This window comes from Salarias fasciatus, chromosome 11 (assembly GCF_902148845.1).
Source record: "Salarias fasciatus chromosome 11, fSalaFa1.1, whole genome shotgun sequence".
Lineage (NCBI taxonomy): Eukaryota > Metazoa > Chordata > Actinopteri > Blenniiformes > Blenniidae > Salarias > Salarias fasciatus.
Window position 1 is genome coordinate 27,508,444 of NC_043755.1, and position 15,076 is coordinate 27,523,519.

Sequence of the window (15,076 nt, forward strand, 5' to 3'; positions counted from 1 at the left end):
TACGTGGAGGAAAGATTAGGAGCTCTGATCTCCCAGGGAGGCACACTTCAATAAACCCAATCTGAATTCCTCTTTGAGTGAAGGGGTCATTAATTAGGTCTCCACAGAGAGCTATGTCCTGATGCCTCACTGCTCCCCGTTAACCCTAACCTCAGTCTACATGAGGACGTGGCCCTGTGTGAGGACAGCATGTCCCTGAGCTGTCCGCCTGCTGCTGAAGGTCAGCCTTTCCTCCACCGCTCCCTGAAGGAGGCGTAAAGGTCACTCGGCCACAATCTGTTAACTGCAAACCTGTGCCAGTGAGATCGGAATGGATTAAAATGGCCTAAAACAAGCACATAAACGCTCACAAGGCGCACATCTTTAATCTGTCTGTCTCATCTCCCCCCAGAGACGAAAATCACGCTATGCAGAGCTTGACTTTGAGGTAATTTTAGTCTCTTTGATTCCTACTTTTCAGAAGCAGACCGAATGTCCTCCAGCTAACCAGCCCTCTCATTGTTTGCATACACTTCTTCTTCTTCAGTTTGCAGTGGCATTAGAGGCAGATAATGTGGAGAGGGCTGAAGTGGGATTGATGCTGGCCTGTGTGTTTGCCTTACATAATGTGCAATGTCCCTGTGTAGAAAATAATGCACACCCGGAAACGCCACCAGGACATGTTTCAGGACCTGAACAGGAAGATTCACAGTGCAGACAAGGATAGAGAATCTCCACCTGTTGACGCCAAAGCTGCCAAAAGATGGAGCGTGTCCTCCGCCAGCAGCGACAAGACCAGCATGAGTGTAAAGCTTTACCTTTATTCTGTCCCGCCCCTCCCCTTCCCAGCATCCCCTGTTTGCAGCCGTTGCTCCAGACTGTATTTCATGTGCTGACAGATCCAGGGTTCACACTGGGCTTCTCAAAGTGAGGGGCGCGACTCCCCTGGGGGGGCGCCGTTGAGCTCACGTAATGAGGAATCTCACTGACTGCAGCAGCATGTTCAGAATGGCAGCCATCTTGGATGAGGACACTGTTGTCCCACAGTACTCCTGTTGAAGAAGGACTTAATCATTTCCACTGGTTTGGTTTGTTGTGACTCAATGAGCACCTCCTTCACGGTGGAGACGAGGGTCCTCATCCAAGATGGCGGCCTCCTCTGCCAGCTCCAGCAGACAGTCAGTGAGGAGACTGCGTCTCAGTGTCCATGTGTCCATAGATAGCGGTGTGAGGGTCAGCAGAGGCCTGCGCCCTGCACTAAAAACATAAACATGCTGAGCTTCATGTTTCTTTTCTATTAATGTGATGCAGACCCATAGTTATAAAAAGAGCTATATTCTAAAACAGCAGCTGCAGCAACAGTCGATACTGTATCTTTGACAGCAGGAGGAGAGTGATGTTGTTCCTTGGCGTCCATGGTGGATTCAGCCTCCCACACTTTGAGAACCTCTGCTCTAACTCAGTGCATGCCACATTCACCCAGTGAAGTGCTGTCAGGCGCTACTGCTGCGCTACGATGGGTCCAGTGCTGAGGAATCAGGGCCAACAAAGGTAGAACATGCAGTTAAACTTCTTCTGGTCAGTCTTTGGACAGATAATTACACCAACATACACTTTATGAACCATTTCAAGTTAATATCGACATATTTAACTTCACCAAAACAAGTTGTTAGTGCTGCTGAAGGTACAGGCGATGCATGGATTTGGTTCTCAGTGTCAGAATAACTGAAAAGGTCTTTCCGGTTTTTGACCTTGGGTTTCTGTGGTGAACTTTAAAATGTCTTCCTCAGTCCTAGAAATCATAAATATAATTTTTTAAAAAGTGTTCTATTCCTTAAAAAGCTGCACCAAACACTGATACTTCTGTTGTAAATTAACTTTAAGAACAGTCATCTTAAAAACACCTGACAGATATTCTGTGATTGTAGCGCTTCAGACAGACTACACTGGATTAGATTAAAGTGAATTAATTGAGAAACTCCTCCCAAGAGCGGTTTGGTTTGTGTTGGTTCCACTCTGAGCTTCCTGTTTGTATGCTCAAAGCTTCACGGCTTCATCCGCTGTGAACCCCCCCCCATCTGGACATTCCCCTCCCCCGTCCGGACGTCCCCCCCCCTCCCCCGCCCCAAATTACTTATACACCAAAGATGTTTGACATGAAGGTGTAGGTAAAAGAAATACACTTCTTTAAAATACGGCCCGTGGTAGAGAGCTGAGGAAAACCATTTCCACCCATCCATCCATCCAAAAATCAAAAACTTTTTAACTTTTGACTGGTTGCAGTGCAGCAATATGAAAAAGCTCCTGAAATCACACAACTCGATGCGGGAGCATGTGAGTGTGTGTGCATGTGTGTGTGTGTGTGTGTGTGTGTGTGTGTGTGTGTGTGTGTGTGTGTGTGTGTGTGTGTGTGTGTGTGTGTGTTTGTGAGCAGCTCACATCCCTGCAGCTGATGGAGGAGAAACGGTCTTCAGAGTGAGTTTTTAAAGTGTCTGGTCATCACAGCAGCGACTGCAGCTCTGGGTCCTGGATTCACTGGTCCAGCCTCTCAGAGCTCCAGTTGAAGACCGGACCTCCAGAAACCTGGACCGCTAAAGATCAGCTGGAACCACAGCTTCAGTCATCTGTTCATCATCCATCCATCCATACATCTGCTATACCCATTCTATCAACTCTCTCACACACACACACACACACACACACACACACACACACACACACACACACACACACACACACACACACACAGCTTACCTGAATGAATGGATGGACAGATAGATGTATGGATGGATGGATGAACAGATGGATGGATGGAGGGATGTATGATGTAGGATGGATGGATGTATAGATGGATGGATGGATGATGGGTGGATGGATGGATGGATGATGGATGGATGGATGGATGGATGATGGATGGATGGATGGATGGATGGATGATGGGTGGATGGAGGGATGATGGATGGATGGATGATGGGTGAATGGTGGATGATGGATGGTGGATGGATGGATGGATGATGGGTGGATGGAGGGATGATGGATGGATGGATGGATGGATGATGGATGGATGATGGGTGGATGGATGGATGGATGGTGGATGGAGGGATGATGGATGGATGGATGGATGGTGGATGGATGATGGATGGATGGATGGATGGTGGATGGATGATGGATGGATGGATGGTGGATGGATGGATGGATGGATGGATGATGGATGGATGGATGGATGGATGGATGGATGAATGGTGGATGGATGGATGGATGGATGGATGATGGGTGGATGGATGGATGGATGGTGGATGGAGGGATGATCGATGGATGGATGAATGGTGGATGGATGGATAGATGGATGGTGGATGGAGGGAAGATGGATGGATGGATGAATGGTGGATGGATGGATGGATGGTGGATGGAGGGATGATGGATGGATGGATGAATGGTGGATGGATGGATGGATGGATGGTGGATGGAGGGATGATGGATGGATGGATGAATGGTGGATGGATGGATGGATGGATGGATGGATGATGGGTGGATGGATGGATGGATGGTGGATGGAGGGATGATGGATGGATGGATGAATGGTGGATGGATGGTGGATGGATGATGGATGGATGGATGATGGGTGGATGGATGGATGGATGGTGGATGGAGGGATGATGGGTGGATGGATGGATGGATGGATGGATGGAGTGGCAGACGAGTATGGTCAGTCTGGGAGGACGATGCTTCCTGCTGGTTGAGCCCGTGCAGAGCGGCGGCAGCAGGAAGCCTCGGTCCAGCGTCCGTCTCATGAGCAGTGAGCTGATTGGCCAGAGGAGCAGTCAGAGAGCAGCAGCTGCTGGACCCCCAGAGAGACGCCACACACTCACCCCCCCGTGTCCTCCCCCGCCAGGACAAGCAGCAGACCCCCAGTAAGAGGGCGTGGGACGCCATCAGGAAGACGCACTCGCCGCCGTCCTGGGTGAGGAAGGACCTGGAGGCGGTGGGCGCCTCGCCCCTGGAGCTGCAGACGGTGGAGTGGGAGAAGACCAGCGCCACCATCCCCCTGGTGGGCCAGGAGATCATGGACCTGCAGACCGAGGTCTGACCCCAGAACTTCACTGCTGTCCCAGTGCTGTCACACACACACACACACACACACACACACACACACACACACACACACACACCGTCCTGCTCTGGCTGGACAGGGCCTGGTGAGGAGACTGGAGACGGAACAAGGACTCGCTGGACCGTGGGACCCAGCCGGAGCCTGGCGCTCTGCTGCCACATGTAGACTGAGTGCCCAGGCAGCAGGTGAAGCACCCAGCAGGGGGCCGGCCACGCCGCCCCCCCTGCGGTCCAGGCCGTCCTCCTGATCCTGTCTTCTTCCCACTGTTGGACGTACCGTTGCTCTGCTGTCCGTCCCCTGAGCGCTGCTGCTGGACGTCCTGGACTCTGCGTGGTGGGGGTCTTCAGGACCGCCCCTCAACCTCCCCTCCGTCTCCATCCCAGCGGGGAAGGTCACACACTTCACCCCCGGCTTGCCTTCTCACCGGGTCGGAGACGCTGCCGGTGGACGGCGAGCGGCCGCACGGCGTGCACGGCGTTCATGGCGTGCACGTGGCTCCGGGCGCAGCCTGGCTCAGCGGACCGGTCTGGACAGCGTGGACCGCTGGTCCTCGGTGTGTGTGTGTGTGTGTGTGTGTGTGTGTGCTGACCGCTGGGTGGCGGCGGTAGGCGAGGCGGTGTAGATACGCTGTGAGGACGCCGTGGCGAGCAGAAAGCACAACGGCTCCCTGGGAGTCCCGATGTACAGCCTGTAATTATTCTACAGAGTTCTACAGAATGATTTTAGCCTATAAATATCTTTCTTACTGTGCTCGAGGATAGTTGTTATCATGAATATAAATATGAAGCAGAGTATTCTGATACTGACCCCTGACCCCCGTCCCGACCTCCGGCCCGACCCCCCCCCCCCCCCACCCGCCCGCTCCTTTCAGGGTTCTGGACTATACGAGTGTTCTGTATCGCAACGTAACAGTGTGTGTTTTGATATCTCCACCTGTCACTCCCTCTGATCTGTAATTGTCAAAGTCCTGACCCTCCACCTCCTCCTCCTCCTCCTCCTATATGCACCCCCCCCCCCACCACCTCCCCCCCCCCACCACCTCCCCCCCCCCCCCCCCCCCCCCCCGCCCCGCCCCGCCCCGCCCCCCGCGGCTCACTCCCCTTTTTATTTGACTGGAGTTGCCTCTTTGTTAATGTACAGTTTTCAGAGCACAACATGAATGTGTCTTATTTCTAATAAAAGCATATCGATACAAGTTTGAGAGTTTTTTGTTGTTTGCTCTGTTAGTCGGAGGCTTGACTCGGTCCGTCGGTCCACCCGGTGTCAGCTGTGCAGACTGAGACAACTTCCTGGACCGGCTGTCACCACCTTTAGACTGTTTCTGTGCTGTGAAGAGCTCATGACTGCAGACTCACTGAGGCAGCAGGCAGAGAAGCACAGGGCAGAGCCGCCGTGTTCATACCGTGTACTTCATAATGTGTTCACACAGCGGCGGCTGGAGAGCAGCGCCCTGAACTCTGATGGTTCTCATTCAAATTAACGCTGCAGCAAACACCCCGTCGTCTCGGTTTTAAAGGTGGAACACGATCCGTTTCTCCAGGTGAGTCTCTGTTCAGAAAACTGCAACAGGTTGCAGATGTAGGTTTTTATGGTAAATCACTGCGGTTGTGCCGCAGCAGTGACACTGAAGACATGGAAAATCCATTTCAACCACATTTCTGAATGTTTCCTCTTATATACAGAGGCTGTTGTCAGGACGGCCCTCGTACGTTCGAAGTGCGCTCGATGGTTTGTTTGAAAGGAGCTGCCTGAGGGAGGGTTGGAGTCGTACTACAGACCGGGCAGCGGAGCCATGACGATGGAGGATGTCCCAGTGGTGCTGGTGAAGGCCGAGCGGGAGAATCTGCTTCTCGTGTAGAGCGTCCTCTAGTGGCTGCAGTGACTCCAGCAGCAGGAGAGAGGAGCGGCAGAACGTGGCAGGCCAGCCGGAGGCAGCTCACGTCTGGAGAGAGACGGAGGACACTCCTGGATACGCAAGAAGACCGAGCAAAAAATACATTTTCTGTGAACCGACACAACATATCTCCATGGTGGAGCAAAGCCAAAACAGGCTGAAGCATAAAAACCAAACAAATCCAGCAGTTCTGTCCCCTGAAGTCCTGAATAAATGACCCCACATGTCCATGAGGACCTGTGTGTCTGGACGGCCTGTCAGAGCCTGTCTGTCACTCATCATGTATCTTCTGTTGGATTCCACACCAGCTTCATCATCATCGTCAGTTAACCGGGTCCACGTCAGCTCTCTACACCCCCACATTAATGTCCCAGCCCCGCTCTGGATCCAGGTGTCAGGACTCTCCCTGGCTCTGGGTTCAGGTCTGAGCTGGAACAGAATGAAACCGGTGTTTACCCCTGCAGACTGACATGACGTTCACCAGGAGGAGCAAAACATGCTGAACCTACTGAAACTGGAACAACACAGCTCAGCAAGGTGTGAACTCAGCACACACACATTCTCCACATGCATCTGCTGGAGGAAGACCCATGGACTCGTGGACCCCGTTTCAGTACTGCCAAGAAGCAAGTCATTCTCATATGCTATATCATATATATAAATATATAACTTAACCGTGTTCTCAACCAGAGTCCTGGACCTGGAGGGTTCTGCAGGGTCTACTACAGTCCTGGAGCTGGAGGGTTCTGCAGGGTCTACTACAGTCCTGGAGCTGGAGGGTTCTGCAGGGTCTACCAGAGTCCTGGACCTGGAGGGTTCTGCAGGGTCTACCAGAGTCCTGGAGCTGGAGGGTTCTGCAGGATCTACCAGAGGCCCGGGAGCTGGAGGGTTCTGCAGGATCTACCAGAGTTCTGGAGCTGGAGGGTTCTGCAGGGTCTCAGCTGTTCTAGCACTGCTCTTCTGGTCAGAGGTCTCAGATGTGGTCCAGGTCTTTCCTGGAGCCATGCCTCCAGCTGGGGGGTTCCTGTCCCTCCCCCCATCACTCCTGGACCACTGTTCCTTCACAGCCCTCATCTCCTCCCGCTGCTCCTCAGTCCTTGGTGGTTCTCCAGCGGTTCCTGTTCCTGATGTTCTGTCACTGGGGTTGATACATCCTCACTACTGCTCTCTGCTCCTGGTTCTCCTGGTTCTCCTCCACCACCATGTCAGGGTGATCCTCCATCACCAGTTAGTCCATCTGGATCTTGAAGTCCCTCAGGATCTGGTCTTGGTGGTTCTCCACGTCTTTCGGGGGGGTTCTCCATCTAGACTCTGGGTTCTCCAGTCCGTCCTCCACAGATCTTCCTGTAAACTCTGCCTCAGCCTGGTTCTGGTTCCAGGTCTGTCCTGCAGCATCTGGCCCCCTGCTGTGATGGTCTGTACTGTTTCAGGACTTTCTGTCTCAGTCTGGTCCTGGGTTCTGGTCTAGTCTGGTCCACCCCGGGTTCTACTGATCTGCTGTTTAGGGCCTGTTCCTGTGCAGCCATGATCAGAGCCTCTGCTCTCTCAGTCCTGCCTGTTCCAGACACTGGAATGTTCTCTCTGTGTTCTCTCTGTGTTCTCTCTGTGTTCTCTCTGTTCTCTCTGTGTTCTCTCTGTGTTCTCTCTGTGTTCTCTCTGTTCTCTCTGTGTTCTCTCTGTGTTCTCTCTGTGTTCTCTCTGTTCTCTCTGTGTTCTCTCTGTGTTCTCTCTGTGTTCTCTCTGTGTTCTCTCTGTTCTCTCTGTGTTCTCTCTGTGTTCTCTCTGTGTTCTCTCTGTTCTCTCTCTGTTCTCTCTCTGTTCTCTCTGTTCTCTCTGTGTTCTCTCTGTTCTCTCTGTTCTCTCTGTGTTCTCTCTGTTCTCTCTCTGTTCTCTCTGTGTTCTCTCTGTTCTCTCTGTTCTCTCTGTGTTCTCTCTGTTCTCTCTGTGTTCTCTCTATGTTCTCTCTGTTCTCTCTGTGTTCTCTCTGTTCTCTCTCTGTTCTCTCTGTTCTCTCTGTGTTCTCTCTCTGTTCTCTCTGTGTTCTCTCTCTGTTCTCTCTGTGTTCTCTCTCTGTTCTCTCTCTGTTCTCTCTGTTCTCTCTGTGTTCTCTCTGTTCTCTCTGTTCTCTCTGTGTTCTCTCTGTTCTCTCTCTGTTCTCTCTGTTCTCTCTCTGTTCTCTCTCTGTTCTCTCTGTGTTCTCTCTGTTCTCTCTCTGTTCTCTCTGTGTTCTCTCTGTTCTCTCTGTGTTCTCTCTGTTCTCTCTCTGTTCTCTCTCTGTCAGCCTCTTCAGTCTGTGGTAGAACATGACCTGTAGGGGTTTGTCTTCCCATGATCCTCCTCTGGCTCCTGGTTCTCTCGGGGTTCCACCGTCTGAGGCGTTCACTGAGCAGGTTCTCACTGGGTCATGTTCTGGATGTGTTCTTGGAGGGATGATGTTTCCTCCTGGATGCTGGCTTTGACCTTTGACCCTCCCCAGTCCTCGGCCTCCAGCCTCAGGACCTGGACTTGGGGTGGAACCCTCCTGCTTTGTAAGGAGGTTCCTGGTCTTGATGTCGGCAGCTCTCATCTCTGCCAGAGTCCAGGATATTATAGCAGCTGTGTAATCTGATTACTGGTAGGACAGACATGTTAATGTCCTGGATTTGATTCCTGCCATCCGCCCTCTTGTGAGGCTGTGGCTGACCTCCTGACCTCCGGGCCTCGTCCGTCTGTCCTGGCTCTAAAGTGAGACGGACCGTGTTGACCCAGAAGGCGTCCGAGCCGGTATGGCTGTCTCATTTCTGGCTTCGCTCATGCCAAGGTGTGTACACGTACCGTTCAGGGCCTTGTTCCAGAGCCCGACTGGATTATCCATTACCGACTGCTGGATTACCTGGATTATTTGCCCCCCGACCAGGATTTGAACCGTCGCCACGGTCACCACCTCCAAAGTCAGTGTCCTCTACCACTGAGCTGTCCAGCCACACTTCTACTATAGAATTACTATTATATTACTATTACTATAACTATTACAACTACACATCACCAGCAGGGTGAACTAACCTGTCTCACCACGGTCTCACCAGCTTTCGCTCCCTTAGTGGAAAACAATCCAACACTCGAATTCTGCTTCACAATGACAGGAAGAGCCGACATCCAAGGATCAAAAGCCACGTCGCCATGAACGCTTGGCCGCCACGAGCCGGTTCTCCCAGATAAAAGGGTATAAAAACAGGAAGTCAAGGAATAGAAACAAATAAGGTAAACTATGTCGTGATAGATTAAAAAAATGATAATAATAATAAACATATTTCAGTTCTAAAGTGCTCTTGCAGCTGTTGAGCAGCTCCCGGGGGCTTTCCAGCCTTCCTCTCACCCCAGTGGAGGCAGCTGCCGTGCAGGAGCTCCGTCCGCCCGCTGGGAGCAGCTTGGGCTTCAGTGTCTTGCTCAAGGACGCTTTGGCAGGGGGACAGGGGATTGAGCCTTCAGTCTTGTGACTGAGAGAGGACCCCTCTACTAACTGAGCCGCTGGTGCCCTTGATCAGCTGACAGTGTGAATGTTTATTTTACTGAAGGGATTCGACTGCAGTCACTGATCCAGGATCAGTCCTGCTCCTGTAACATGCTGTACTGTCCTTCATGTGTACAGATCACATCTGATCCAGCATGCTTTCTCCTGTCAGTCGTCGTCTCAGGTGCCGAGGATCAGTCCAGGTTGTCTGACCCCCGCCTGGTTGGTGTTCCTCTCCTCAGGGACGTTCTCATTCCACTGAAGACGGCCAGGACTCACTCTCTCCAACTTACATCCAGCCACTTTCATTTCAGGAAAAATATTAAATGCCAACTGTTTCATTATTGGTGAGGTGCTGCAGCCATCATTAAAAGGATCAAGTGAAGAAGAGGAATTGGTTTGGGTCAGTGTGGATGTGAACAGCAGGCAGCTGACAGATTCTAATAATTGGTAACTTCATAAATGAGTCAGTGTTCACTGGGGGAATTAAAGCAATACCACTTGTGATAATGTGGAAAAAAAGGGAGGACTGAAAATAAATGCTGTCAGAAGGAGGGAAAACTCAATAATGCAGCATTTAGATGAATCAATTACTCCTAAGACGTTAAGGAATCTGTTCCCAACCACTAGAGAAGATAATATCTGCTGTCCTCTGGACTTTCTGAGACGCTTCAGCCTCCGTGACCCATCAGTTCATCCAGACGCTCGTGGCTTCGGGACGTGTGAGGCTGTCGGTCGGTAGCAGAGCCAGGCCGGATTCGAACAGCGGCTTTCCATTTCTCCACTGGGAGTTTGAACTCCAGCATGCAGCAGACCTCGACAGGCGGGCAGAAGCTGCCGGAACGGCGACAGTCGCTGCAAACCATAATTAACGTGTGATCCTGCTGGCATTATGTGACGTCTTCACCCCGACAGGAGGCGGCGGTCAATATAATGCATTAACACTCTGATGACGACTTCCTGCGCCTCGCTCAGGAGCATCAAAGTGTCAGTGGTGATTCATGGCGCCCATTCAGCCGCTCTTTATCACCATTTCACCATTATTGGTGACAGGCTCAGCTGGGAAATGAAGGAAGAGTGACCTTTAGAGATTTCGCGGCACTTTGTTTGGAAGTGCAGCGCCTGTCACGCCGCTGTGTGGAACACTCCCACCGGCCGCCGCGGCGCTCATGAACTCCTGACTCACGGCGGGCGAGCTGCTCCTCCTGACGCCGCTCCGACTCCAGCAGAGGACGTGTGACGCCCAGAGGACGAGGAGACGGCGGCCTGGTGGTGTCCGGCCAGCCGTGCTCATGCTGCTCCTGAAACATGTCCACTGTGTCTTCCTGCTGCTGTTTGTTCCCGGTGTCCCCGTCTGTCACTCATGTCCTGGACCTGTCTGTGATTAGAAATCAGCTTTATTTTGTTCTTACATGTTTGAAAAAAAGCCTCAAACAGCCAACCAGTAACCATATTGACTATAGGTTAAGCCCAACACTTTTAATCAGTTCTGGCCCGGCTGCATTTGGACTTCTGTTCTTCTGGCTGTTTAAAGCAAAGTGTTGACGGAGTTCCACACAGAAGCGACTGTACGAGGGGGAACCGGAAAGAAACCGGACTGTGTTTATAAAATTAAACCAAGAATGATTTCAGACTTTTGGCCGTTATATGTGGCTATAGCATAGCCATAAGCATCACTGTGAAAAATTTCACCTCCCAAAGACACACAGGCAGCTCACAGCCAGTGTTTGTTACTACAGTCCCCCCCTCCTTCGAAAAATCCCAGAATGCTCCAGCGCCTCTGAACCAGGAGCAGAACCAGGCTGGGTGGACATGTCCAGGAGCTGAAAGGCAGCTGGAGGACGATGGAGGCTGTCTGGAAGATCCTCCCTGCTGCGGCGCTCCGGGAGGCGGTCAGGCTGAAGCGGCGGCGCTGTGGGAGGGGGGGGGACTGTTTTACCCACAGGGCTTTGCGGTAAAACAGTTCCTGGTGAAAAACGGCATGGCCCTGCTGCTCCATCCGCCGTATCCCCTCCATTCAGCCCCGTGAGACTTCTGTCTCTTGCCAAGAATGAACACAGAACTGAAGGGGCGGAGCTTTGATGACGTGGAAGAGGTGAAAAAAAAATCGAAGAACGCTCTTAAAGGGACCATTACGCAGCAGCATGCTGACTGTTCTGAGCAGTGGAATCCCGGCTGCAGCGCTGGATTCAAGCCGAAGGAGAGGACTGTGAAGGTGACAGTGTTGATTAAATGTGAAAATAAAAAAATAAAAAGTTATAACCACAGTCCGGTCCCCCCTCGTACTTTGGATTTTCTCAAAGATGCATGAAGATGCAATGAAACGCTTGAACAGTCGAGTTTGAGTTTGGTCTGCTTATCCTGAAATAAGAGGGTTTAACTCCTCCCCCTTACGGCGCCCCCACCATGTGTGTGTGAGAGAGTGGGCGTGGCCAGACCAGGAACCAGGCTCAGAAACAGCCTGTTCTGAGGAGGCTCCTCAGAGCCACTTTTTAGACCCTGACCCCCGATGTACACTGGATGCGGTCCGGACACCGCAGCTAATCCGTAGTCATTAAAATCAATGCTGTGGTGCACACCGGCTCCGGTCCGGCTCCGGTCCGGCTCCGGTCCGGCTCCGGAGCCTCTGCGGAGCTCCGGTCTCTTTCCGCAAAGATCCTATTTTTCCGGACGCCGCAGCCCTACCGCGGAAAACCAGACAGAAGCAAGTCGGGTGCCGGAAGGAAACGCGATACGTGTTCCAAAATAAGTGACTTCAAAATAAAACCTGTGTCGTGTTTTTGCCTTAATATTCTATTTTTTTACTTCTTCTGGTAGAATACAGAACAAACAACGTCATGTAGTCATTATAGCTTTAGAAGAATGAACGGTTTTGTACCTCGTCACTGCTGAAAAGTCAAATGACACCAAAATGGCTCAAAACAGCTCTGTGACCGGAGCAGCTCCGTGTTGCCAGATTGGGCGGTTTTCTGCCAAATCAAGCTTCTTTTTTGAACACGTCGGACGGGTTGATGAAATGATTATAGGCTCTAATTTGACGGCGCAACTTGGCGATGATCACCGGCGGAGGCAGCGCATTCCTATTTTCGACAGGCGCAGAAGAGGGTTTCTGACCGGTCTGCTGCACTTGCGCCGAGATGGGCGTGGCGGCGCACCAGGGGGAGGGCTCGACAGAATCAGCTGGGCAGTGAGAGTTTAGTGCAGAAGGTGTGAGCAGGCTGGGGAGGAGGATCTGATGATAATTTGTCTGAGAAAAAAAACCTCAGAGGCAGGGTTTCAGCTTGTCAGTGTCATGAAAGATACTCAAAATCACTCATGAAGCACATAATTGTTTTTATTATCTTCTTTAACACTAGAACATCCAAGACGTTTGGGTTTTTAGAATTCAAATAAATCTGTTAAAATAATTCCCCTGTCCTCTAATTCTTTGAATTTTCCTAAATATGTGTCTTGTATTTTTTTCTGAAGCAAATAAGGTCCTAACAATGACACAAATAATATTACAAAGCATTTATACCTCCAGAGGCAACAGCGTCTCGCAGACCACTGATAAAAAAAGACACACTTTGCGCTGCTTTTTTTCTGCGATTGATTTGTTTTGGTTCATATGCGGCATCTGAACAGGGAGCTAGCTCTGACTGCAGACAATCAGACAGACGGCCAAAAATATCAACCAAATCCCAAAAGAAAGATAGTAAAAACAGGCATAAATAAGAGATATAAGGTGGAAGAAGCTTTAGCAAAGACACAGGAGGTCAGTGAGGGGGAGTCGAATGGAGGAGACGTGTCGGACATCAGCCATCTTGACTGGAGTGAAGAGGAGGAACGTTCTGAATCAGAGTCAGAACAGCTGCGGGCCAAACAGCGAAACAAATATAATGCTGCTGCCCCAAAAATACCCGACCGACCTCCAGCTGCTGTACAGTCCAGCAGAACCTGCAGTGGCGCATGAAGCGCTCACGCGTCACCTCCAGGTAGAGAATTACTGTAGGCTGCTGTCAGTTTACAACTAAATAATAATAATAACATAAAATGGTGTTAAAAAAAAACAAAAAAAAACTAATGTGATAAATCTCAACACAACAGTGAAAACGGTATTGACAGCAGGAGCACTGCAGCGTCTCCAGATGTGCCAGTTACAGATTCAGGTAAAATATTATATCCTCCATCAAAGTACAGCAAACCAAGTATTTTTCGTTTCCAAAAATTAATTTTAGAACGAACATATTTTCTGAATAAATACCTTTGTCCTGTGGAGCCTGCAGTCCCAGAATCAAATGAGCAGGGTGAGGACGGACCGTGTGGGGGGGTCCGTCCTGGTGCGCAGCCGGGGAGACTTATTTTACTAATTTTAATATGTTCTTATTGACGGTTAATAATACAACTATTTTGTGTGTGTTGGCGTGTGTGTGCGTGTTTATCAAGGAAACGAGTGCCCGGAGTGTGAGAGGTGACGCTGCGCAAATGCGCACTGTAAAAAGTCCGATAAATTTTAAAACCTGATTTGAGGCATTAATAGAGCAGATATAAGGCATTAAAAGTTTTACTGATCCTCTTGACTTAATATTTTGTTTCTTTATCTTAATTTCTAATGCATTAGATTACAGAAAAGCAACCTGTTGGTGTGCTCCTGCGCAAAAACACTGCATATGTATGACAGCCTGGCTGACCATAGCGGCCTTTGGAGGGGGGTAAGAATGCTGGCAACACGTGAAGCAGAGCGGAGGACGGAGCAGATAGCAGATGTCGCCACCATTCTCTCATAAATGATTATCCTTCGTCTGGGATGGCCGGAATGCCATGTGTGTGATAGGAATTATAGGGAATCATTTCAGAGGACATTGATCTGGATGACAGCAGAACCAGCAGTCCTAAACTCACCCAGCTCCGCTGTGCAGCTGCGCTGAGTGATTGGCGCGCAGACACCTGTAATTCTTTGTGCTTTCCCAAATGTATCTTTAAGAGTTATGATGCACACAAATAAAAACAGATTTTCCCTTTCCCTACAAAGTCTGTATGTAGCCTCTAAATGCAGGGTGTCTGCATTTTTATTTCATTTGTCTGGCTCCCCAAGCTCTACAAGAGATTATTTATTTCAAAATGCAGTCATATACATTGTTGCTCCACTATGGTTTAGTATTGAGGCCAGGAAATAAAATGTATTTCATCATGTTAATGTAGCAGTGTCCTTCGCTGCAGTGCATTTGAAAAAAAAGGAGAGGTGTTCATTTGATTGGTCAAATTGCGCTTAGCCGGGTTAAACCCACTTTCTCTCCTCCCTCTTGCGCCACCTGCGCCGGTGGGCGGGATGGAGGCGTGACTGCGCCTGGTTCACGAAATTAGTACAATTTTCTGGACACGCCCCGTTGACTTTATCTGCCGACGGCGCACTTTGCGCTCCGCTGACAGCGGGCGGATTCGGCGCAGTCTACGAAGCTAGAGCCCTATGTGTTTATGACGTGTTTTTTTTATCATACAAATACGGTTTTAACGTGCATTTTCAACCGTTTGGGCATTGGGCTGCTTTCTGTTGAGTAAAACGGGTTTCATAATGTCTACGGGGGATAACGACAGATCTGGCAACCTTCTCCAGCAGACTGCA

At 50.5% G+C, this 15,076-nt stretch overlaps 1 protein-coding gene across 1 annotated transcript in view; it reads left to right on the top strand.

Moving 5' to 3' along the window:
* Positions 1-4,152, top strand: part of LOC115397246 (adhesion G protein-coupled receptor B1-like) — a 114,255-nt gene extending 110,103 nt beyond the window's left edge. The window contains exons 29-31 of the mRNA XM_030103476.1: positions 392-427; positions 627-785; positions 3,872-4,152. Of these exons, the coding sequence (XP_029959336.1) occupies positions 392-427; positions 627-785; positions 3,872-4,066 (390 nt within the window). The 3' untranslated portion in view covers positions 4,067-4,152. The remainder of the gene's footprint in view (positions 1-391; positions 428-626; positions 786-3,871) is intronic.
* The last annotated feature ends 10,924 nt before the right edge of the window (positions 4,153-15,076 follow it).